The sequence below is a fragment of the Emys orbicularis genome, chromosome 9 (genome assembly GCF_028017835.1).
Source record: "Emys orbicularis isolate rEmyOrb1 chromosome 9, rEmyOrb1.hap1, whole genome shotgun sequence".
NCBI classification, from domain to species: domain Eukaryota; kingdom Metazoa; phylum Chordata; order Testudines; family Emydidae; genus Emys; species Emys orbicularis.
The window spans coordinates 94,264,146-94,290,827 of NC_088691.1; the positions used below are offsets into that span (position 1 = coordinate 94,264,146).

At 42.8% G+C, this 26,682-nt stretch overlaps 1 protein-coding gene across 1 annotated transcript in view; it reads left to right on the plus strand.

The window, feature by feature from the left end:
* Positions 1–26,682, plus strand: part of NAALADL2 (N-acetylated alpha-linked acidic dipeptidase like 2) — a 550,593-nt gene that overhangs the window by 348,358 nt on the left and 175,553 nt on the right. The window contains exon 9 of the mRNA XM_065411094.1: positions 19,819–19,965. Coding sequence (XP_065267166.1) covers positions 19,819–19,965 — 147 coding nt within the window. The remainder of the gene's footprint in view (positions 1–19,818; positions 19,966–26,682) is intronic.

Genomic DNA, 26,682 nt, shown 5'->3' on the forward strand with positions numbered 1-26,682 from the left:
GGAGGTTCTTGTCCTAATTTCTTTAAAGCCTACATTACTAGGCCTTGTAGGATTTGTTTTCCTTTTGGTCAAATTTCCATATTTTAGTGAAAAATCAACATTTTTACTATGAAGAATGTGAAGAAGCAAACCCAGTGAATTTTCTGAGAGTTAAATTCATCTGCTTTGTGACGGATGTTATATTCTTGCAACACTACAGAATAGTTTCATTAAGACAGACTCCAGGCTCCCCTTAAAAGTAACCAAAGCAGTATTAATATTCCAGGTTTTTTTTAGAAAACTGTATGTATCGCATGTGTGAGTTCCAATATTCATGAGCTGGAATTAGAAGAGACAACATTTTATTCTTGCTTACTAGTGAGTTCTTTCATTCTATAGATAAACTTAATTAAAAGCAAGTATTTAATCATTCTACTATAGAAAATCTGAACGTATATATTTTAATCTTGTCTACTTATCCTATTCTATGTGAATATTAGAAAGGTAGGGGACAGAGGGTTCTCTACTAACTCCTGGGATGCCTCCTTGTGGCTGTGTCTGCAAAATAGCTCTGCCCGGTCTGACACCCCTCTCCCGTCTCATTTCTCTCTCTGGACTCAGGTGACTCTCTCTTCATGACTCGGCCCTCCGGCTGCATCACTATAGTCCTCCCATTCCGGAGGAACAAAGTCCCACTGGGTGAATTGTCTCAGGGAGTCTTCTGATCTACTGCCCTGTCTGTGTCACTCTCCCAGTGGCTGGTGTGTGAGTCCAGGTCCACCCACTACTCCAAGTTCCAGCCCAGGTGCACTATGCCCAGCAACCGCTGTCTGCTTAAGTCTGACCATGTTAGTGTTTCTCTGGACTTTTCATACCTTTCTTCCCTATCATCTGGACCACATCTGAGTTGCCTCTGGAGCTTCCTCCACTCCCCATGGCTACTTCATTCTCTTGGATTTTTACCTGAATCTGTAGTCCAAGGAGGATTCAGGTCCTGTTCTCCCTCCAGAGAACTCCTCCTCCTACCTAGCCAGCTCCCTCCTCACTAAAGAGTGACTGGATAGCACCTCCCTGCAGGCCTCTCTTTCCACCAACGTTGTCTCTTTATAAGCCTGTTCCAGCTATTTTCCCAGCTAGGCTTCATCAGCCATTAGGTCTTATCAGTCCTTGGCTCCTCTCCAGATTGCAGCCTATTGGTTAATTGGCCTGTTGTACCTGATCAGGCCTTGTGTGGGTTGGACACCCCATCACAGTGGTTAAAAGAATATTTTTTTCAGTGACCATATTTTACTTGTGCTGAACAATTGTTGTCTTAAAATATGCTGAAGAGTAGAATGAATATCATCAGATAGGACCGTTTGGTTAGATTTTTTACATTTTATATAAAAGCAACTCAAGGCTCATTGTGAAAGCTGTACTGTAAATTCTTTCTGAACTCTGCAAACAGTTGACAGAATAGATATAGAAGCATAGAAATGACCACACTTTACAATATTACTCTCTGAAGTGGATAATTACAGTCTACCCTTGTTTTTTTATGTGCCTAAAACAGGTGGTGATGATGATCTCATGATTGCATTTTGTGTGCAGAAAGTCAAGTACATCAGAGAGGGCAATGCATACTTGCAGTTTACGTAGCATATACCAGGGCCACCCAGAGGGGGGGCAAGTTGGGCAATTTGCCCCAGGCCCCCATGAGTATGTCGGAGGCTCCCCCCACCTCCGTCTTTTCCCATCCCCCGATGTGTCAGCTGGTAAGGGGGCGGGGCTGCGAGCTGCGGCTGAGCGGTGGGAGCTCAGGCCCCGCTGGAAACACCACGCCGCTGAAGCGCTGGACGTGGCACGCTGAGGCTCCAGGAGAGGGGATAAGGGGCCGGGGCCGGGCACCCCCCCCGACCCCATCCCCCATAGCCCTGACCCCCAGCTCCGAGCCCAGCTCCACTGAGCTGGGCACCCCCCGACCCCATCCCCCCCACAGCCCAAACCCCCAGCTCCAAGCCCAGCCCCTCTGAGCCGGGCACCCCCCCGACCCCATCCCCCATAGCCCTGACCCCCAGCTCCGAGCCCAGCCCCTCTGAGCTGGGCACCCCCCGACCCCATCCCCCCCACAGCCCAGACCCCCAGCTCCGAGCCCAGCCCCTCTGAGCCGGACACCCCCCGACTTCATTACCCCCACAGCCCTGACCCCCAGCTCCAAGCCCAGCCCGTCTGAGCCGGGCACCCCCCAACCCAGAGTCCAGCTCCGCACCCAGCCCTGGGCAACAGCAGCACCACCCCCAGGCAGCGACAGCCCATTGGCACCAACCATCACCATCACCCAGCAACAGCCCATTATGTAATTGCAAATGTATACATACCATTAAAGCATTTAATGTTTTTAAATAATGTATTTAGTGTATTTTCAAATTATTACAAATTAATTTTTGAATGTATTTCACTAGTTATTTTTTACATTTCCAAATACGTTACTATAGTATTGCAACTTTTTTTTATGAAAGGGGCCCCTGAAATTGCTTTGCCCCAGGCCCCCTGAATCCTCTGGGTGGCCCTGGCATATACTGTATCATACTCTGATATAGCATATATATTCACATTACACATTTAGGGCTAGTCTACACTTACCCGGTAGTTCGACGGCTGCGGATCGAAGTTCCGAGTTCGATTTATCGCGTCTGGTGTGGACGCGATAAATCGAACCAGGAAGTGATCCCCGTCGACTGCGGTACTCCAGCTCGGCGAGAGGAGTACCGCGAAGTCGACGGGGGAGCCTGCCTGCCGCGTGTGGACCGCGGTAAGTTCGAAGTAAGGTATGTCGAATTCAGCTACGTTATTCACGTAGCTGAATTTGCGTACCTTACTTCGACTTGGGGGGTAAGTGTAGACCAGGCCTTAGATTTTCTATCTCTCTGCATGTGAAAAATAAAGAATGAATGTAATTTTGAATGATATCTTACAAGGTACCATCATGTCAACTTGATCTGGATCATAAGGCACCAGACTGGGAGGGTCCTGGGTTTGATTTCCAGTTATGCCACTGATTTGCTGTGTGACCTTGGGCAAAGCTCTAAACCACTCTGGGCCCTGGTTATGGAGCTGAGCAAAATATTTCAGACAAATACTTTATTTGCCAAAAAATGAAGTTACAGATCAACTGAAACTATTCATGATTTCACATGAATTTGCCAAATAATTTTGGCCACAAATATTTGGGGGGGGGGGAAGGAGTGTAGATTCAAAAGGGGACTTAGGGTAGGGCTGAGGGAATAGCAGATCCTGGTACTGGGGAATAAAATAAACCCCAAGGGAAAAAGACTGGCTGAGCCGCAAACATGCCGTTGCACTGAAGTAAGCCACTTGATTGGTCATCTGCAGACTGCATTGTCCGCTTTCCTTCCCTCAGTTAGCCCATAAAGAGAAACGTATTGCCACAGCTGTGAAGAGCAGCTTGTGCGACATCCAGTAGATGCCTATTTCTGATCTAGACAAGTCAGGACTGTGTGTTTCTCTTTAAGGCCAATCAGATGAAGATGTGTAGTCAGCCTGCCTCTCAAACAAGGGAATAGTTATTACAGAATATGCTGCTGATAATTTTTAAAAGCTTTTTAATTTTTACTTGGTTACATAAAAGTAGCATTTAAGGATCATTAAGTAGGAACTGACTGCAACTGGTAAAGTAATTCCTAGAAATTAAACTTTTTTTTTAAACTGGGAACTCACAGATTGTTTTTCATATGTAAAAGAAGGGCTCTTGGGGATTGTCGGTATTAAAAATGAAACAAACTATAAAGTCTATCCCTCTTAAAATTGCTAGAGAGATTTTTGTAAATGACACAGCTTTAAACTGAAATATGAAGTGTGTGTTATGTGTCAGTGGAACAAGAAGTGGTGTCAGATGGTCATGCCAGGATGATTGACTGATGATATGATGTCACTGCAGGACATCAAGAAATGCCATGACTTCAGTGAAGTTATTCCACATTTAGAGTGATGTTACTGAGCTCAGAATATGATCTAGTTGAGTTGAACAGGGTGTAAAAGTATACAATATTTCTGCTGCTCTTGTAGATGGCTGCACCCTATGCAGCACAAGTGGCACAGCGAAGCAACCTGTTTAGGCCTCTAAGTATCCCTTGAACTGTATCCTAAAGTAACCATCACCCATTAAATTTTACTCTTGAAAGAAACAATCTTCTCTGAAACAAATTTCCCTTCATATGGTGGCCATGCTCAGTGAGTCTGTAATGACACTGACATCCTCTATGAACATGAAAGGAGAGAGAACAGATGCACTGTGGAGGCTGCATGCTCATTCTTACAAAGAGGAACAAAGAAAAGCTTCCCTATGCCAGCGATGGGTAGGTCCTCTGGAAGTGCTGTAAGGAAAGGTCTCAGACATCTGAAATGTTACCTAACCTGTCTTAATGCTTCATGTTAGTTTATTCCTGTGCAGGGGATCCAGATTTTGATTCTCATTCAGAGCTGGGAATGTTAAGAGAAAGGGCTGGTTGAAACGAAGGTGCCTGCAATATAGGGATTTCAGCCTGGGAAGGTCCTCGATGCTGTGACAGAAACCTTTAGGACAGCTTTTTTGGGGAAGGAGGAGGAAACAACAAAACCAAGAAATGAAAGTTTTAAGTCTGAATGCCTTTCCAATCTCAAACCCGTGTTACACTTGCAACTTTGCATGTGTGAATATTTGCAGTAACTGTTTTGCTACCCAGTTATTTACAGGTGCACTTTAGATGTCTATCTGCTTAACTTATTGCCCCTACGTAGCAGTAGGTAGACGGCAAAGTGATGTTACTTGTACCTGCCAAAAACAACGAGGACAAAATTTTACCCTAGATACTATTGTTTTAAGGGTAGCACTCTGTTTGTTTGTGTTTTTCCCCCAGTAGAGCATATACCTACTTCATGATGATCTCACATTGCATTCAACATTTGCCTTGCCAGCAGCATCGTATTGTATCAAATCACCAGCACTGCATGTTGCAGTTTGATGATACATCTAAATGTCACCAAGTTGAATCAAAGGGTCATGGTGGTGTACTGCAGCATTGCTACAGGGTTAATGGTCCATGGACCACGTTACTTTTGGACATGGGGGTGCGTATAAGGAGTGGTTTGGCTGAAAATTGCCAACCAGAGCCTCTGCTGGTCTACAAAGGAAGGACTAGGAAGCCCTTTCATCTGAGAGCCAGCCAGAAAAGAACATGCTCCTCCTTCCAGTCTCCTACCGCCATCCCTGTGCCTCCACCTGCCGCAAAGCAGCTTCTCATCACCCCAACCTTGCTGCCTTTAGGCTGTTTAAAAGGAGAAAGTGCTATTGCTCCCAAACAGTTTCCTTGCACCCTGCACGGGGGCACTCTGGAAAAGGGAGGGTGGATACACATGCCTCTGCTGAATCTCTTGGCTCACCTCCTCTTCTCTGCACACCCTACCCTATTGTGACCTCTCCACCCCCAAACTTCTTTGTCTGCTGGCCTCTTTTTTTTCAATAGTTCCCTGATTTTGTGGCCCCTCAAAGCCTTCCCCCACCCAAGCAGTATAAGTAGGAATGTTCCAAGAAAAAATGCAAATGATGGCAATCCTAATGGCCTTCCTCACTATTCCTGTATGGGTAGTAAGTTTGATGTGCTGTGTATAGTGGGCGGTTATTCTATATGTCTTTCCCACTGATTAGGATTTGTTTGCAAATTTGTCTTCACGGATAAGATATTCTTTACTGCAAAAAATGATTATTCTTTTAAAATAGCCCTTGCATTTTGGGAAATTTTCTTTTATTTAATAAATATAAAACACCTTCCATGAACTTTACTGTTCTTTCAGAATGCTTAAAGCACTGGTGCCCAAACTCTTTCTCCCCGTGCCCTCCCTTACTGGTAAGGGAATATATCCACACCCGCAGACCAGAAGCGGAGCAGAGCTGGGGCCGGGGGCCGAGAGTGGAGCAGAGCTAGGTGGCACTCCCTCTCTGTGGGGGCTGGCCTGGGCCCTGTTCCCCCCTCCCCACTCCTGCACATTCCTTCATTCCCTTCTAGGGGGGCATGCCCCAAATTTTGGGGACCACTGGCTTAAAGAATACTGATGGTTTGGAATCTGCTTCATAATGAAGATACACTGGGAAAAGCAGTGTGGTGCATGTAAAACATTCCCCCTATATATTAGTGTTAAATATTTATTGGTGAACTTATTCTTATAGTGTTAATTGGCCTCACAGGTTCATGTTTTAAAGGGTGTTTTACATTCTGGTGCTTGTTAGTAAACTAAAATTTGAACCAAGCAGTTAAACATTAAGTTACTAGAACTATTGATCTTGTACATTGGTGTCACAAATATATCGCTATTGGACCATGAAGGATAATGATATTTTAAAACATCAAATCTCATTATTTAATTACATTATCGAGTAATTACATAGATTTATTACTTCATCTTTGTTCCACTTGAGCAAAAAAACAGATTGGGGCTTATTTCTGAAGGTGTAGGATGAAATGAGAGGGCCCAGTCCTGCTAGCTCTTAGATGCATAGTACTTACAGACGTTCTCTTGTGTACAAGTAAGCACTGAGTAAAAAAAAAAAAGATGTATTCTTTCCAGATTTTATTTTAATTGGATAACTCACATGAGTAAGGATTGTTCATGTGAACAAGAATTGTCCGGATGCTGCCATAGGTATATAAAAGGTAAAGAAAGAGAATAGGTAGATAGTATTAGACCCAGGGCCGGCTCTAGGCACCAGCCGACCAAGCACGTGCTTGGGGCGGCACCTCAGAAGGGGCGGCCAATGTTTGGGTGGCAGGGGTCGCTCGAGGGTTTTTTTTTTTTTTTTTTTGTTTCGGCTGGGCAGCGCGGGGGTGTTTCGGCGGCGCGGCGCTGGGGGGGCGGGGGCTTCGGTGGCGTGGTGGGGGTGGGGGGGGTTGGCCAGCCCGGCCCGGTATGGTGCTTCGCTCCGGGGGGGGACGGGGGGACGGGGGTTTCGCTGGCGTGGCGCGGCGCTGGGGGGGGGGCGTGGGTTTTGCCGGCGCGGCCCGGCGTGGCGCTGGGGGGGAGGGGTTTCGGCGGCCCAGCGTGGCACTGGGGGGGGGGTCAACGGCGCGGCACTGGGGGGGGTGTTACGGCGGGGTGGCGCTCTTCTTTTTTGCCTAGGGTGGCAAAAAAGTTAGAGCCGGCCCTGATTAGACCCCGGCCCATTAGGTATTTGGAGTTTGATCCTATGCTCTTTCAGTTCAATGGCAAAACGCCCATTGATTTGAATGGTGCAGAATTGGGCCTTTATGCACATACTTAACTTTACTCACATGAACAATCCCAGTGATTTCATTGTGATTAATCAAGTGCATAAAGATAAACACATGCCTAAATGCTGATAGGACCAGGGTCTATATTAACAAAAGTATCATGTGCATGGACAGTAATGGAAAATGAAGATATTTTAATAACATTCCATTTTTTTCTCTGTTAGTTGGCCAAATATGTTTTCTCCATAGAATTAAAAACTTGAGAAAGTTATTCTACCATGTAATGAAAAGCTAAAGGAAACCAATTTTGCTTTGCAGTCATAGTTTTAGCAGAACTTGTAGACCTCAAACTTACAAAGTCTTTAGTCTGTGTAATTTTCATGCACATGAATAGTTCCATTGAAGTCACTAGAACTGCTCACATGCTTGAAATTAAGCATGTGCATAGGTGTTTCCGGGATTTTGTGCCGTGTGTGTGAAAGGGAACAAGAGTCTGAAAACATACCTCCGACAGGTAGTCTAGAGCAAGCTCACCCATAGCGGTAGCTTTTGTCCCACAGGGCTGGGCCTGGCTCCTTGCTCGAGACATTGTGACGTGGTGCACAGGGTCACAGCACCGCTCAGGTTTGGGTCAACTGTCCTTCTGTCATGACGGCGGAGGGGCAGTTGGGCCACATTTGAATGAGTGATGCTGCCGGTGGCGAGGTCACAGCACCCGGGGTGGGGAGCTGGTCCCATCCCTGAGAGGAGCTGCAGGAGCCACTGCTGCAGGGTGAGTTTTTTGTTTTGTCATTTTAACCTTTCTTCCTTTGTTTCAGTTTGTGTTGTTTTGCATTTGCGAAAACATGGGGCTCTGTGCATCCAGCAAGTGAGAAGCTGAATGCAGCTTACGTTGAGCAAGTGGAACTTTATTTAACCCTGTGAATTGCTCTGTCCATGTGGTGGAGTTGCTTCCAGTCTAACTCTCTGCATTCCCTGCTCCCTCAATAACAGATTCTCCAGTGAACCTGGGTCCTCTGTCTCCAGTTCCACTGATCGTGATACATTTCCCTATTTTACAAACATTTTAATATAAAACATTAACAACAAATAATTGACACCTAGATTCCCCAACCTATGTCCCTTTGGCCAGAAGTTGCTAGCACGTAGCCAACTTGAAGTCCCATCTTTACCACAAGCTCAGTCAGTTACGTAGTCTGAGATAGTTTGGTTTCCTCAACAGACGATCACCCAGGGAGTGACCTATTTTTGTGTCCTATTCACCTGTCTTCAAGTCTAGTACAATGTGTTTCTCTGGAGTCTCCTCCCTATGTGGGATTGGCCTCCGGATGGTTCTCTGTCTCTGTGTTCTGTGATAATCTCAGTATCTCTGTAGTAGGGATGTAAATACCATTTTAAAAGTTAACCGTTTAAATGATTAAAAATACTTTGTTTAAATGGTTAACCGATTGAAGGCCGGCCGGCGCAGCTGAGGCTGAACCGGCTGCCGCTGCTGAGGCCGATCCGGCTGGCGGGGCTGGGGTTGGGGCTGGGGCTGCTCCAGCCAGGCAGTACTGCTCCACCTGCTCTGGCCAGGTGGCATAGCTGGGGCCGCTCCAGCTGGTGTGGGGCAGCTGGGGCCAGCCAGCTGGCTGGCTCGGGATTAACAGTTAAGGCGGGTTAACCAATAAGACTGTTTACCGGTTAACCAGTTAACATTTTAATGCGTTACCTAGGGAGGTGGTGGAGTCTCCTTCCTTGGAGGTTTTTAAGGCCTGGCTTGACAAAGCCCTGGCTGGGATGATTTAGTTGGGAATTGGTCCTGCTTTGAGCAGGGGGTTGGACTAGATGACCTCCTGAGGTCCCTTCCAACCCTGATATTCTATGATTCTATGATTCTATGATTTTACATCCCTACTCTGTAGGATCTCTCTGGATGTTGTGTCTGCTGGCTCAGATCACTCATCCCTCTTGTGTAGTCACCTCGTATCTGGGTGCCACTGCACGCCTCACAACTCCTTTAGTCCACTCCTGGTGTCTCTATAGTGGCAGGAACCTCACAAGTCCCCCAAATTGCAAGTAGCCGCCAGTGTGTGTAAGACTGTAACATAGGGCTCTATCTCCTCCTCTTTAGATTGGTCACTAGTGAAAAACTCGTATCACTCTACAGTTTGGGGAGCAATAGGGATGCTATGCTGAGGCTTGAGGCAGTGGTGATCTTCAGAGTGCTGCAGACCTCTCTGCCTTGTTCTCCAATAAGTTAAAGTAACCGTTTTACTTTCCTGCTGTTGTCATCCCCCTGCATGACCAGGTCAGTGTGCAGCTTGTCCTCTTCCTTCCACCTGGTCCATCACTAGGCTAAGTTTGCATCTGCAAAATCCATGGGGCTCTGGGGACTTCAAACCAAGTCCCATGACTCCAGCTGCTGCACTGCAGAGAACACACAGCTCAAACGCTGCCACCATGTTTCATTCATAAAGCGTGAAGCTGAATGAAGTTTCAGTTGAACACAGGCCTTCTGACTCCAGATTGGGATACACTCTGCACACTCACATCCTAGCTTGCTACACACTCGGTCTCCACGTAGACAAACCCTAAGGCTAACGGCATTTTGGGCTGTATAAGTAGGGGCATTGCCAGCAGATCGAGGGACATGATCATTCCCCTCTATTCGACATTGGTGAGGCCTCATCTGGAGTACTGTGTCCAGTTTTGGGCCCCACACTACAAGAAGGATATGGAAAAATTGGAAAGAGTCCAGCGGAGGGCAACAAAAATGATTAGGGGGCTGGAGCACATGACTTATGAGGAGAGGCTGAGGGAACTGGGATTGTTTAGTCTGCAGAAGAGAAGAATGAGGGGGGATTTGATAGCTGCTTTCAACCACCTGAAAGGGGGTTCCGAAGAGGATGGATCTAGACTGTTCTCAGTGGTACCTGATGACAGAACAAGGAGTAATGGTCTCAAGTTGCAGTTGGGGAGGTTTAGGTTGGATATTAGGAAAAACTTTTTCACTAGTAGGGTGGTGAAGCAGTGGAATGGGTTACCTAGGGAGGTGGTGGAATCTCCTTCCTTAGAGGTTTTTAAGGTCAGGCTTGTCAAATCCCTGGCTGGGATGATTTAGTTGGGAATTGGTCCTGCTTTGAGCAGGGGGTTGGACTAGATGACCTCCTGAGGTCCCTTCCAACCCTGATATTCTATGATTCTATGATTCTAAGCATTGTGGGTGTGCCACATTCTTATATACATGTAGTTTTAAAGAATGTTGTATCAAAATGCACTGTCATGACTACACGTATATCTGCCCCATCATTTGAATACTAGTGCTCTTTGTTATGTACAATAACTTCATGTTATTTCATTCTCCCCTTCCAGTTTGCTTGCTTCATCCACCTGTTGTGTCTTATCATAACCTTGATGGAGAGCTCTCTGGGGCAGCAACTGTTTACTGTGCCTAGCAGAGTGCAGTCCAGCCATCCTCCGTTGGTGCCATTATCTAAGGCTGTAATAAAAATAATTAATAATAAGGAATCTTATTCTTGCTTTTATTTATTCCATATTGCTAGAGTGTCACAATGCTCTCACTTTTTCAGAAAGATCACCAGCAGTCGACTCAGAAATGCCAATATTCTTTTCCACTGCATTTCACAATTCATTCACAGTGAGAAGTGGTTCTTTGATTCAGTACACCTCTACCTCGATATAACGCTGTCCTCGGGAGCCAAAAAATCTTACCGCGTTATAGGTGAAACCGCATTGTATTGAACTTGCTTTGATCCAACAGAGTGCGCAGCCCCGCCCCCCCGGAGCACTGCTTTACCGCGTTATATCCGAATTCGTGTTATATCGGGTCGCGTTATATCGAGGTAGCGGTGTACTTGCAGAGTGATGAACGGAGTGAAATTGATATAGTTTGAAGTGAACGCATGTATTTGTGTTGTGATATCTTCTTGTCTTGAAGCTTTTCATTTTAAGAATCCTGTTGATCAGGATTAAAAAGTGGCGGTTTCTAAAGGGAAAAATAAATTAATCGAAACCAAATTAATTAATTCTGAATAAAAGCATCCATGTGGGGGTTATTGAGGTTTAACTTATCCAGTTTAAATTCACACCTGTAGTTAATTCAGATTAACTTGTCCCCATGTAGACAAGCCCAAGTTTATTATGTGTTGTTGCGAAAAGCATGAAGTATTATGTGATAGTCAGTGAGCATTCACTCTGAAACAGTCACAAAACGTCAGACTTTATTAGACTGTCATAATAAAAAGTCTTCCCTTATGTTGTTCTATATAGAGCAACGAGGAATTGTTTTTTAAGGAACAAGTGTTTCAGAGAGACCAAATTGTACAATCAGTTTTCAACAACCAAAGAGCCACTTTTTGTTGAATGAAGTCTGATGAGCCACAAAATATTCTGCAGATAAGGCAAAATCTTGAGGTGCAGGGCATCTGCAACATTCAGTGGGCCAGTCCTGAATCTTTAATTCAGCTTTTTTTTAAAAAAAACTCAGATCTTATTTACCATGTCTGTGTAAGGACTGAGTAAGGAACTCTGGATTTGGTCCATTGACCTAAATGAGTCAGAAGTTCACAAGGGGCTTGAAACCCCTATTCCACTGGGGGTCCTGCAGCTGGCAAGCCTTGACCCCCAGAGTGGGGAGAGCTGGCCAGGAAGGGGGCATAGCAGGTGAGCTAAGGACTGCAGTGATGCAGCCAAGGGATGTACAGATGCAGCCCATCTGCTGGGCTTCTCCTGCTGCTTCTGTGGAACCTTGATTGCACTTTTAAAGCAGCCCTCCTTTGTGGGATGACTAAAAAGATCTTTGTTTACACTGCTGATGCTAAACAAGTAGGTTTTGGAGCACAGATGAGAGATGTCACAATGATGGATATTATATAACTTGATCTTGACAGTCCGGCTGACCAGAAAACCTGTTCACGTCTCATGTATCAGATTGAAAGTTTCTGAAGGTCTGCATCTTCATCTTGTGAAATATTGTCTTCCTTTTTAACTTTCCCCTGGCATCTTGTGTCCTGTCAAACATGTGACTTGCCCATTACTGCCTCACAAGAGTCTAAATCAGTCTCTAGCAGTTCCTGAGAGGTCTTCTAGGAGGCACTAAGCCATCGTAGGGCCTGATCCAGTTGACTCTCATTGACTTCAGTGGCCTTTGGATCAGAGCTTCAGTTACTTATTTTGAGTTAGCTCTGATTTTAGACATAGTCAAAACCTATATGTGAAAAAATATTGTAAAGATATAATGAATGACCAACCTCAGAATCTAGAGCAGAGGTGGGCAAACTACAGCCTGCGGGCCACATAATATATATGGAGATATACCTAGCTCATAGAGCTGGAAGGGACCCTGAAATGTCATTGAGTCCAGCTCCCTGCCTTCACTAGGAGGACCAAGTACTGATTTTGCCCCAGATCCCTAAGTGGCCCCCTCAAGGATTGAACTCACAACTCTGTGTTTAGCAGGCCAATGCCCAAACCACCGAGCTATCCCTCCCCCCACAGGACCATCCTGCCTGGCCCTTGAGCTCCCGGCCCCTCCTCCACTGTCCCCCTTCTCCCACAGCCACGCTGCCGCACGCACAGCACTCTGGGCGGCGGGGTTGTGCACTCCTGCCGAGCAGCGCGGCAGTGTGTCTGGCTCTGGCCGGGCAGTGCGGCTGGCAGACATGCTGCTCTGAGCAGCATGGTAAGGGGGCCGGGGCTGGGGGGTTGGATAAGGGACGGGGATCCCGGGGGCAGTCAGGGGACAGGGAGCAGGGGGCGGTTGGATGGGGTGGAGGTTCTGGGGGGCAGTCAGGCGACGGGGAATGTGTGTGTGTGTGGGGGGGGTTAGATAAGCATGGGAGTCTCAGGGGGCAGGGGTGTGGATAGGGTTCAGGGAACAGGGAAGGGGGTGTTCGATAGGCGTGGGGTGGCAGGGGGCCTTTCAGGGGGTGGGGGTGTGAATAGGGGTCGGGGCACTCAGGAGACTGGGAACAGGAGGTTTGGATGGGGATGGGGTCCCGGGAGGGGGCAGTTAGGGGACAAGGAGTGAGGGGGGTTGGATGGGTCTGGGGTTCTGAGGGGGGCAGTCAGGGGGCCAGAAGTGGGAAGGGTTGGACAGGGAGCAGGGGCCAGGCTGTTTGGGGAAGCACAGCCTTCACTACCCGGCCCTCTATACAGTTTTGCAACCCCAATGTGGCCCTCGGGCCAAAAGGTTTGCCCACCCCTGATCTAGAGTCACCCTGCTGATACACATAGGGGAAAAAATAGATTATTGACACAGTTCTTCAGTTTGAGATAGCATGGCTTCCATTGCATTTTAATCACATTAACAGAGTAAATCTGAAACCGACCAGGTCATTTGCAGAAGATAAAAAGGGAAATACAACCCATAATATCTAATGTAAACAAAATGCCCAGAAATCCAATAAGAGACTATCACAGGGTCTGCTACTCACTGCTTGGCAGTGCCTCCTTGTGGCTCATCTGGGGAATCAGCTCGCCACTGTCAGCATCCTCTCCAGCGGTCGCTCAGCCCATTACCTCAGTCACTCACTCTGTGGCTCCTCTCTCACTGGTCTGGAGCTTCAGTGCTTCTCCTTTATGGCTTAGCCCTCTGGCCAGGTCACCATTATCCTCTCCTTCTGAGGTAGTCTCAGTGTCTCCTTCCTCAAAGTCTCAGGCAGTCTCCATCTCTACCATGCTGACTTCACTACTCCCATAGTAGCTGTTAGGGGAACTCAAGCATGCCCTCTACACCGGGTTCCAATCCAGGGATGCTCAAACCAGCAGTTCAGGTTCATCCCTCTCACACCCTTCCTGCTCCATCCCTGGACTGCGCCTACCCTGCCTTTCTCAGGCTCCACCTTTCCCTCTTGTGACTGCAGGCTCCCCTCCCTGCAGTCTCCTTGCCCCCAATCTACTGCCAACTTCTTCTCATTATAAACCATGTCTAGCTCCGCTCCTTCCCCAGCTGGACTTCATCAGCAATTAGGCCTTAGCACTCCCTGGCTTTCCCTGAGGTGCAGCCTATAGTTTAATTGGTCTCTCTTGCCACCTTAACCCAATCCGTGCTGGTGTGGGGTGAATGCCCCATCACACGGAGGTTTTTCCTCAGACTGAACCCTTTAAAAGTTCATTTACACCATATAGCAAATAGATTTCATATGGTGTGCCTGGTAAAATCTGGCAGTATTATAACTTGAGGCTGCTGAACAGCAAAAACTAGCAGAAATCATGGTTTGAAAAGCAAGATAAATGCACTGACAAATTAATTAATGCTAACAATCCATGCTGTCTCCTCCTGCAGTTGGAAATTAATGGATATTTTTTAATGTGGTATCCTTCGATGGCAAAGCACTGCTGGTACCAAGATGTTAACCAGCATATTGTGCAAAATCTCAGATCAGTGGAAAATATCAGTGTGTATGTTGTAATACTTAGGCACAATACCCTCTCATTTTGGGTGCCTGGTGTCCTATAACACAATCTTTCTTTTCAGAGGTATTGAGCACCCATAGGTTCTATTACAGATGCTTGGAGCTTTGAAAATCAGAGTGTGAGTGAAGAAAAATAGTTTTATATTAGCATGTAAAATGTAATGAATGACAATTAGAGCCCTCTGAAATATTCTCAATTAAATTAATAAATCTCTGCATTTGAGGTTTTCACATTTCATTCTGTTTTCACAAAAATGTTCTGACTTGGCAAAATGCTGGAAATTTTCGTGAAACACTATAGATATTCAAAAGCTCAAACTCTGAATTTTCAATAGCAGTAAGATCCATTTTTACATGGAGATACAAGCAAATCTGCAAATGTTAATGGTTTATTGCAGGGATTGGCAACTTTTGGCACACAGCCCGTCAGGGAAAGCTGCTGGTGGGCCGGAACGGTTTGTTTACCTGTAGCGTCCACAGGTTCGGCCAATCGCAACTCCCACTGGCCACGGTTCACCGTTCCAGGCCAATGGGGGTTGCGGGAAGCGGCATGGGCTGGGCCACCTCTTCCCGCAGCCTCCATTGGCCTGGGACGGTGAACCGTGGCAAGTGGGAGCTGTGATTGGCCGAACCTGTGGACGCTGCAAGTAAACAAACCGTCCCGGCTCGCCAGCGGCTTTCCCTGATGGGCTGCGTGCCAAAGGTTGTCGATCCTTGGTTTATTGTGAACATCCCATTTTGCACAATTTTGTGATATACATTTCCAGACTTTATTTACCAATTTGCATAATCCTGATAGTAGTCAGATTACTCTAATACAACATACAGAGGGATGGTGTCTCTGTAACATTGTCATGTAGGAAACAAAAAGGTACTCAACATTGAAACCATGTACTAGTACTGTACATCAGATGTGTGTTTCTCTGCTGTGGGGGCAGAGGGCAATGGAATTACCGAAGGCCACTAATTTCACAAGCTAAAAAATATGCTACTAGACTGGTATTTCTTAGGCGACCCCTGAAAATGTCTAGCTCATAAAAGATATATAAAAAAGTTATTTTGGACTTAACCATCCATTTTAACCTATAGTGTACACATTTTCACTACATGATTTGTCTTTGACTAAGCAGTTGTGTTTGCTGCATTGTTTCCACAAACAGAAACTCTTAAATGGTGTGTGTATGTGTGTGTTTAATATTATGGATGTGTATTTGTATGTGGACACGTAAGTCATATTGCATTTTTGATGTGGATCATATATGTTAAAGTAAGAAAGTCAGGTATAGTTAGTTATTTTTAAACATCTCTTTATTGAACTGAGTATATAAGAAGCATCAGACAAGTTTCTGCAGCTTCTAATGTGACTTCAGTTTTATTAAATAAAGCCATTGACTTCAATCAGACTATTTATGTCAGTAAGTACTGCTCGGCATGAGTGAGGATTACAGAATCAGGCCTGTAAGGAAGGCCAGTGAAAGATACTCTCCAGTATACCACTCTTTCTAGACAAGGATTCCAACATTTCTGAAAAGTGAAGGTTGCCTTTTCTTTCCTTTTGATCACATAAGAGAGCTAAACATATTAATCTATAGACAACCTTTCCCAGTACGTAGAGTACAGGATCTGGCTGGTTTCATAACAGTACTGAGTGGGTGGATTTTTCACTTTAAACAGTCACACATTGTGAAATTGTTAAATGTCTGCCTAATGTGTTTGAAAACTACTATTTAAAGAATGGGTGGGAGGTTAAGTGAGACACCAGGAATGAAAGGACTCCATCAACTTAAAAATCAAACTTCTGTCTGAAATGTTTTAACAATTATGATTACAAGGAGCACATACGATTAATTTTTAATTTTCATATATGTTTTTGTTTATGTTCTTTCTATACTTTAAAGAGCAAGAATTTTGGCTGGTGTAAATTGTTCTAGCTCCATTTATGTCAATGGAGCTACACTAATTTACTTTAGCTGAGAAGCTGGCCCTTTGTTTAGAGACAGATCCATTTTTTTCTTCTAGCTAGATAGTCAGCCAGATTCCCTTGATACTTGGATGGGTCTTCACACAGCAGTAGGAGAGAAACAAATACTCAAGAATAAATGAAAATGAGAGTGCACAACCACAAAATAATTGACAATTGGAGTCAGAGTCGGAATATCACCTCAAAGTACTTTAAATAAATTTGGGGCCAGATTCCAATGCTCTTATTCATGTTGAATTATGCCTTCCTCCAGCACAATCTGACTGAAGGAGATGGCACTACTTGTGGTGTAGTACATGCTCTATTCTGTATGAGGAAGAAAGAGGGACCTGGCTCTTTATTTGTAATTGACTAGTCTCATGTATTTATTTTTTTAAATGTTAAAGGATGAACAAACCGCTTATGAAACATGCTATTAAATTACAAAGAGGGCACTAAGGAGTTGTAATATACTATACAGACTGTCATCCAAATAGTGTGGACTACTTTAACCTCTTACTATTCTTAAGAAAAGCTAGGCAGCTTATTTTCTATAATAGATATTGAAAGCCTTTTTGCCTATTTATAATTACCTAATGCATTTGAAAGCTACATTAGTACATGATGCTAGTACTCAGTCTTGGGTTTATTTTCTAGCTTTCAGCTTTCATTTACTGCACTTTCCTTGCTAAGATTTTGCCATTAAGTACTCCTGTGGAACAAGGATTATGAAGATATTATTGCACAGAATTTTTTAAATCAATAGCACAGAAAATTTGTACTATGTAGTTTCAATCTTTTCATTGCATTTCACTCCTTAACCCCTGTCTGTGAGCCACTGCAGCACAGTCCTTTAAATTGCCAACATTTCATGGAACATTGGCATTTCAAGTGAGATGACCAGATATCTACTGCATCACTCTGATGTTAAAATAACAGGAGTACTTGTGGCACCTTAGAGACTAACAAATTTATTAGAGCATAAGCTTTCGTGGGCTACAACTCCCCACTTTGAACTTTAGGGTACAAATGTAGGGGCCTGCATGAAAACTTCTAAGCTTATCTACCAGCTTAGCTCTGGTCCGCTGCCACCATCTCAAGAATTCCCTCCCTGGGAAGCCTTGAGAAACCTTTCACCAATTCCCTGGTGAATACAGATCCAAACTCCTTGGATCTTAAACAAGGAGAAATTGACCCTTCCCCCCTTCACCAATTCCCTGGTGAATACAGATCCAAACTCCTTGGATCTTAAACAAGGAGAAATTGACCCTTCCCCCCTCCTTCCTTTCACCAACTCCTGGTGAATACAGATCCAAACCCCCTTTGGATCTTAAAACAAGGAGAAATCAATCAGGTTCTTAAAAAGAAGGCTTTTAATTAAAGAAAAAGATAAAAATCATCTCTGTAAAATCAGTATGGAAAATAACTTTACAGGGTAATCAAACTTAAAGAGCTCAGAGGAACCCCCTCTGATAAACCCCTTATGCTCTAATAAAGTTGTTAGTCTCTAAGGTGCCACAAGTACTCCTGTTATTTTTGCGGATACGGACTAACACGGCTGCTACTCTGAACTCTGATGTTAGGGAGCTGTGACACTGAGCCAGAAAGGGTTAAGCAATTTGAAGGCTAAATGACCCAAATTCGACCTTTAAAGACATATTAGGAAAGTATGTAAATGGTAATTAGGGCCATTTCTTATAAATAGCTAACATAGCCATGTTAGATTACAGCTTTGAAATGTAGACTTGTATTGTTAGAGAATTGGAAGAAGATAGTGACTGTAGTAGTCTATGTTTACCTATATCTTGTTAGAGGTTAACGATGTAACCAGAGGGTTCCGGTCTGTCACTGTGTTCTATCGATTCAAAGATCAAAATGGAATATTAACATTTAGATGAACTGTGAATGTGGTAATATCATTGTCTTCATTTCTCTTTGTAGTATGTAATAAACTATATGCAAATGGTGGGAGATAGGTAGTTACCTTATGCTAATCCATGTAGCTAATTATCAGTGATGCTTAGGAAATGCTTCACCTATTATTCACCTACTGTCAAGAGAATAGACTGCCAGGAAACTATAAAAAGAACTCTTGGGCCCTGATCCTGTATCTCAGATCTGCTAAGGCTTCATGAGGGGAAGTTTGAGTCACAAGACTGAGGTCCCCAGCTCCAGACTGGGTCACCCTAATATTGGACATTGGACTATAACCTATGGAACTAATTCTGAAAGAACTCTTTGCAACTCTAAAGCTCACCATCTCTACTATGAAACTGACCTAAGAATTTTATTCATGCCTGTAGGCATAATGATCCTTTAACCTATACTCTTTCTCTTTTCTTTTGTAATACATTTTAGTTTAGTTAATAAGAATTGGCTGTAAGCTTATATTTGGGTAAGATCTGAAATAGTCCTTAACCTGTTGGGTAATTTGTCCCATCCTTTGGGATTGGTAGGACTTTTTATATGATGAACAAGATTTTCAGTAATCCTCATCATATTTGACTTGGCAGTCTGGGTGGGAGCCCAAGGCTGGCTTGCTTTAAAGGAACTGTGTTTTGGGTTCTGCGTAACCAGGAAGGTGTTGTAGAAGCTGTTTTTTTGCTGGCTTGGTGAATCTAAGTATTAGAAATAACCACCAGTTTGAGGGATCATCTGCCCCATTCTTTGCAGTTTGCCCCAATTGGGCAATCTCAGAGTGCCGCCTCCCCCCCCCCCCCCCCCGATAGGATCCCGGTCACAGGAACATTGTGCTAATCAAATAAAAACTTGATCCCATCATGGTCATTAAAGATCCCATGGCACTCTTTGTAAGAGTAGGCTGCTAACCCCCCAAATCATGGCCAATTTGGGTAATTGCATCTGCCTGCCTAAATTCCCCCACCACTCTTTCATTTGAATATGATATTCACCGTCACTTCCTACTCTGAAATAATCAGCCATGGTGCTGTGCACGCTTAAACATTCCACCACAGAGGTTGCTGCCTTTAAATGGTGGATGAAGTTATTCCTGTCTATATATGTAGCCAGGTCCTTAGCTGGTGTGAATTGATGCATGCTGATTTGCATGCGGAAGATCTGGCCTGTGTTTTTAAATTACTTTAGAGTCCTTCAGGCTGAAATGCTGAATAAATATCAGATATCATTGTGAGTCATTATAGGTCAGTTGCAAATAATTAAATAACTAGAACTCTTGATTTGTTTTTTTGTTTTTTTTCAGAGACAGAGCCTCACATGTCTGGGGAAAATGAAGTGCCCAGGATCCAATGTGAGTTCTGTGCAGATGCAGGGTGATTCTGATTATTTCATCAACCATCTTGGGGTTCCCACTGTGCAGTTTTCTTATGAAGACATCAAAACATTAGAGGTAATTGTGAATGGAAACAGACAACACAATAAAAAAATGCAGAATCTGGTTTTACTCAGTGTGATATTCCATGCCAAGTAGGTTGCAGCAGAAAGCTATCTCATTTTAATGAATTATTTTAGATGTTTGGAAGTTTCTATAGTACTTAGAAACGTCAGTTCTTTGCAGTGGTGTAGCGTTCTATTTAAAAAGATTTATACTGTCTTTTGCATTTTGATAGAGCAGATCACAACAATCAAATTGCAATAGTAAGATTAATATCAAAATATAATTGTAGTCTTCAGCATTCACAGTAACCCTATGATATCTGAAGTGTTTTTTCTTATTTCTTGCTTTTGAGGGACATGTTTAAGGCTCCATGTCATCTAAGAAATTACACGGTATGGATTAGCCAACCCAACTTGACAGACAGCCTGCTACTAGAAAAAAATGAATATCTGTGTGTTTCTGTTGTTCTGTCTGGCAAGGAAAGAAAAACCTCAAAATGCATTTTACATCTGTCTCCAAACTATGGGCAAAATTCTGTTCTACAATCTACAAGTGGCTGTTAACTTCCATCTACTGGGTTAGATTCTCCAATCCACTAAGATCACTTTCCATGGCATAAACCCTGGCTTCTCCCCCTATCCTGGTGTATCTGGAGTGTATGCTGACATTTTTCTGTGGTGGAGTTTTAGTGGGATAGGGATCACTGTGGTGGAGGGGAGCACCAACTCCTGATTCTACCTTGCTCTGGCACAGCTCTAATTTGTCCCAAGCTTAGGTGGCTGAGGATTATAAAGACACAATTGGTTCCCTGTACTACTCACCCTGAACTGCACCGAAGCAGAGTGGAGAATCTGCCCCACTGTTCTGGCCTCTGCTGGCCCTGTGCACGAGGGTGAGTTTCACTCCGTATGTGCAATATTAATTGCAGAGTTAAACCGTGTTGCCATTTCCATAGCATAGAGGAGGAACTGGTAACTCCAGCATTCTGGGCATGTAGGGTGAAACCACCAGGCACTGCAATATTCTGCTCTCTTTAGATGAACAGAACTCCCACTATTCTCCTTCTAGATGTCTTCTCTCCCTATGCACATAAGCTATTAGTCTTCATTCCTTCCAGAGTCATTGTACAATGGCAGCATACTTTAGCAGTGCATTTTTTGTCAACAAAAGGGGAAGTTTGGGGGTTGATAGAATTAATTACAAATATTTTGTGCCAACAAAACCTTCTTGTTGTTTTCTTTCAAGAATCAAACATTTTTCAAGCTGCTTTTATTATTATTATTTACTTTAAAAATAAATCAAGACAATTCTCATTTCAAGTAATATACTGCAGTCAGCAAATGTTCCTATCTAGGTAACTCCTTCTGGGGAAATTTGGATCAATTTTTCTGTCCATTGTATGAAAGAGAGACTGGGATTTAACAAAACAAGCATTTGGTTTACTGAACATCTATCACAATATCAACAGAGATATTTCCCTGAAGTCAAAAATGGCTGACTTTAACTTTATTTTTGGAGACAACTTCAAAATGGGAGTATTATCAGCAAGTGTGATTATAAACAACGAATAGTGACTATTTCCTTTATGGTGAGTGAAATAAATACGGTACACAATGCTTATGGAGAAGTAAATTCTAATGAGTCTTTTTCATTTCTATATTTTCACCTGGGTTCAAAAGGGAAAGAAAATAAAGACCAACATTTTAAAAATATTCTGTGATTAGTTAGAATGTCATTTTATTATTTCTCACACCATGCAAAGGTCAGGACTGTGTCTTATTTACTGTTCTTTATAGCACCAAGCACATGGCTGTAGTCATCAAATAAAATGAGACTTATTATTAACTGATTATTTTTCTTTAATGCGGGGTGAAAGTCACCCAGGGTGTAGGGAGGCCTGCACAAGGCCCTATGCACCACTTGATTACAACTTAAGATATGGAATTTCACTCCTCATGTGTAACCTGTGTGTTAAGCTTTAGAAAGACAGAGCTTCTGTGTGGTCGGATAAGTATACTGTTTCTCTGTTCAAATGTTGTTGTTTCTATATAACTGATTTGGGAAGCCATTCAGGGTAACATGAAACTCTTCTGAGCAGAGTCTGAGTATTCTGTATATGGATTCTTTATGTGGCTAACAAGAAGATCTAGCATTCTATTTGATGCTAACAAAAATTTGTGGAAGATCCATAAAAATTTAGGATCACAGAGACTGTCATATTGGATTAGACTGAGTGTCTAGTCCAGTGTCCTGTCTCCAACAGTGGCCAAACCCAGACACTTCTGATGAATGTGTAGGAAGAAGGCAGATGTGGAGTAATCTAGCCTCCACATTTATGTCTCCTCCTAATCTCAAACAGCTAGAGATAGTCTTACGCCTATAAACATAACATAAACATAACGGTCGGGAATGGGCCACATCCACCCTGATTGAATTGGCCTCGTTAGCACTGACCCCCCACTTGGTAAGGCAACTTCCTTCTTTTCATGTGCTGTATATTTATACCTGCCTACTGTATTTTTCACTACATGCATCTGATGAAGTGGGTTATAGCCCACGAAAGCTTATGCCTAAATAAATTTGTTAGTCTCTAAGGTTCCACAAGGACTCCTCATTGTTTTTGCTGATACAGACTAACACGGCTACCCCTCTGAAGCCTTTAAACATGAGGTTTAATATCTCTTCCACAAATGTGTTTGTTATAATTAATTATGGTAATTCTACATATTCTTGTTATCCATATAAATATCCAATCCCTTTTTGAATCTTGCTAAATTCTTGGCCTCAGCAACTTCATGTGGCAATGAATTCCACAGTTTAATCACAGCTTGTGTGAAAATTATATTTCCTTTCATCAGTTTGAATTTCTCATCTTTTATTTTCATTGAATGTCCCCTTGTTCTTTTGTCCCCTTGTTCTTTTATTAGGAGACAGGAAGAATAGAAGTTTGTGAGCTATTTTCTCTAGATCATTCATTATATTACATACTTTTATCATGTCTCCTTTCAAGTAATAGCCTACATTTTCAAAAGTGAACTTTTGACTGTCTAACTTGAGACATCTTATAGGGTCCTGATATTCAGGAATTCTGAGCACTTGCCTTCTGAAAATATATTCCTTTTAAGGTGTCTCAAATTAGACATCCAATACCTCTAAACACCTTTGAAAATTGGTGCCAATGTTTGTGAAAATCTACCATGTAGATAGAAGAGGACATGAAAATGGTGTCTGTTTCCTTATTTCTAACCATGAAAACATTTTAACATCATATTTCCCTCATTGTCATGTTAAGCACTTTCTGTGCCTACACATGTTCCCTTAGCAGTTTAGATACAAAAATTAAACTGAGTAACAGGGCTGGATCTCTTTTCATCCTTAGCTTTGCTTGGCATCTGCACTGCTAATTTGCTAATGATTCAATTTCACAAATGCAGTGCAACCTATGGATGTGCCAAATGTTGGAGTGATCCTCCTTAGAAGATATTGTGGTGTTAATTGAAATGTCTGTAGTCACAAGCTTTAGTTTAATAAGAAGGTTTTCAATTTGTATACACTGTTGCACCTATTAGGAGAATCATTCTGTTTCAGATTAAATACAATGCAGAGGTTGGTTTAAAGGAAATGAAAAAGCAGATGCTCTCAGATTAAGAGGCAACGTTTATGACAGGCTTGTGGTCCAATACACACTTAACAGCTGCTGCATGTAGTTTCTGTTCCAGATCTGGGTATTCACTATTTATAGGGCATGTGAAAGAATCTGCAAACTCCATTGTATCAAAACCATAATTCTTTCCCCAGCAACATTTATGGTATTAACACTGAAGTTCCCATAAATATTGCTTATTTTACTTCTATAGAAAGTTTCATTTTCCATCTTCAGGTTATTTTTACAACTATTAATTATCATTTTGTTTTGAAAATAATGAAGCAATATAGCTAAACTTGTAGAAGAAAATATTTGTGCATTTGATTAAATGTCACACAATGAATTTGAACTTTTAAGGCACCGCATTCTGTTGAAAATCCAGTTACTTTATCTCTCATATTGTAAATTAATACCTGAAAGTAAATTATGTGATAGATATTATCTCCAGTCTTGAAGCTGATGTACCGCACCTTTCAGACCTTAATGTGTTTTGCCCTGAACCTCATGATATCTGCTTTATGTGAGAAATGAAACACTTAGCAAAATATGCAAATTTATGTAGGCAAGTGGATGGGTTTTTAGTACAAGCAAAGTTACTCAGCATGATTAAATTTGGATTCTCTTGATTATTTATTGTATTGGTTATGTGAGCAGTTAATCTTCCATCATTTACATGCCACTTCATTGATTTATTAACATTTCCTTATGAAACTGGTTCAGTGGCTCTCATAGTATGCTATATACTACCAGACATGAGCAGTTCAGGAGAGATTTAAGGATGCTAAATCTATTTTCTGGAGGAGGCTGGGAGTATCAAAAAATGATAGCACCATTCTGAGAGAGGCACAAATTATGCTGATCTTGCATCCATTCTATTATATATTGCAGGAGGCTCCAATGCACAGCTTAGTAACTTTTGGCAGATACAGTAGTTGTTTGTTTCGTACACCTGTCAAACAGCATATGGTATCATGTAAAACCAATGCAACTCATCTAAGAACTGGTCCATTCAAAGTACCTCTCTCTGGCAAAAGGGTCAAAGAGTCCTCCCCCTAATGTCATATACAGAGCAACAGTTACAGATCAGCTACGGAAACGTATTTCTTGCATAGTGTGTGCAATGCTGATCCTCAGAGAGAAGGTTATAAAAACTGTACATTGGCAGGAGCCTGAGAAGTAAATAGGAGGAATTAAAAATGTAAGAGGAAATGCTCAGACCAGAAGAGTGAGCAAAAAATATCTTTTTTTGAAATTAGCTAATCTACTGAAGTAATGTTTCAGGGAGGTGAGATTTCGATGGCAAACATCTTTGGTTAGAACTGAGCAAGCAGACTACATACTAAGTGCCCAACCACCGGGATAAAAATGTACTAAGTGAAAGGTAGTTCATCTATTTACTAACAGAAATACACAGATTTTAGTCTCCTGGTAAGAAATAAAGTCGGAAGAGTTTTCAAGCAGGAAAACGACAGTATTAATCTCTCCTTTTTCTAAGGGTCCTGCTGTTATTGCTTTGGGGGATCCTCTGTCTCCATAGCCTCTGGGGCATTAGCTTATGACTTGGTGACCTGGATTCAGTTCCAAGCTCCACCACATACTTCTTGTGTGACCTCGGTCAAATCACTTAGCCTCTCTGTGCCTCAGTTCCCCACTGTAACATGAGGATAATAGCCCTGCTCTCCCTTGCAATAATGTTGCAAGGAAAAATACATTAAAGATTGTGAGGGTGCTTAGATATTATGTGGTGGGGCCCATATAAGTATCTAAGATATGTAGACAATAACTGAAGGTCCATAACTATGTCTTCCTTTTCTCAATGACACTATATAATGGTACTATTACAGAAACAATCTTACTCAAATCTTACTCAGAGCCGCACAAGTGAAGACATTCTAAAGCACTGTCGTTTGGTCCATCATTGTAACTCTCCATGTTGTGTAATATCTACATTGGTGGTGCAAAATCATAGACTCGACAGAAATTCCCATGGAAAGGGTAAATTTCAAGTGCTATTTTTTTCATTCCATTTTTTTACAGTGCATTTCTATATTCTTGAATGTACTAAATTTGTATTTTCACAATGGTGTGGCTTCATATCAGTAAATAGAGCATTGGATATAAAAGATGAATGTGCTCCATGATGCTGGAAAGTACATGTGCACAATTGCCAAACCACAGTATTTGACATCTCATTGGCCACTTCCTTTATATTCCTTACCTATGGTCTGAGGGGGTTGTAACGAACAATACAAGTCTGATACTGCTCTCAGCTTCATTTCTGAACATCAGAAACAACCATTGAAGTCAATGGCGTTACAGTAGTATGAGATCAGAATCAGTTTCTGTGTGGGAATTCAGTTTCCTATTTGGTTGTTCCTGGTTCCAGTTCTGTGCATAGATTGTATGTGGTTGCATGCCTGGTATAATGGAGACTATCCTTTCATCACTTAATTATTTCCCCTCTTCCTCTGCCCTTGCGTATTGCTTTCTTTCTTCCTCTCAGTTTCTATTCTGTCTTTTTTTAAAAATCTCACTAATACAGTAGTTTTATATGTCTGTTTACTTCAGATGAATAATAGATAGCTGTGTTCTTCCATATGAAGTAACAACCACCTTACGTTGAACTCTGCTCTTGTAAATGCCCTTCATAATCTAAGTATATCTGATTGAAGTCATTGAAACTATGTTTCACAGCATAGCAGATGGGTAAACAGATTTGTAGTTAACAAATGTACTACCTGCTAGTGTACCCATGTGCCAAATAGGGAGAGATCTCTCTGACATCTAGAGCAAAGGTGGAAAGAGGAATGAATTGTGTCTGGGTCACCATTGCTAGGCAAATGCACAATTAGCATGCCATGCCCAGAAATTTCTGGAATTGGGTTAGGTAGTTTTCTGCATGTTCAGTAGACTCCCTGTAGCTGGACTAATAAACTCCACTGGGGGCAAGTAGTCAGGTCAGCTGTTTTACAAAAGGACATCTGACCTGTGTGGGTTGGGAGAAGCACAGCTATAGGAGGAAAAAATAGCCTATTTCCCCCTAACTCTGAAGCATTTTGCAGCAGGTTAGTGCTATTGTTAAC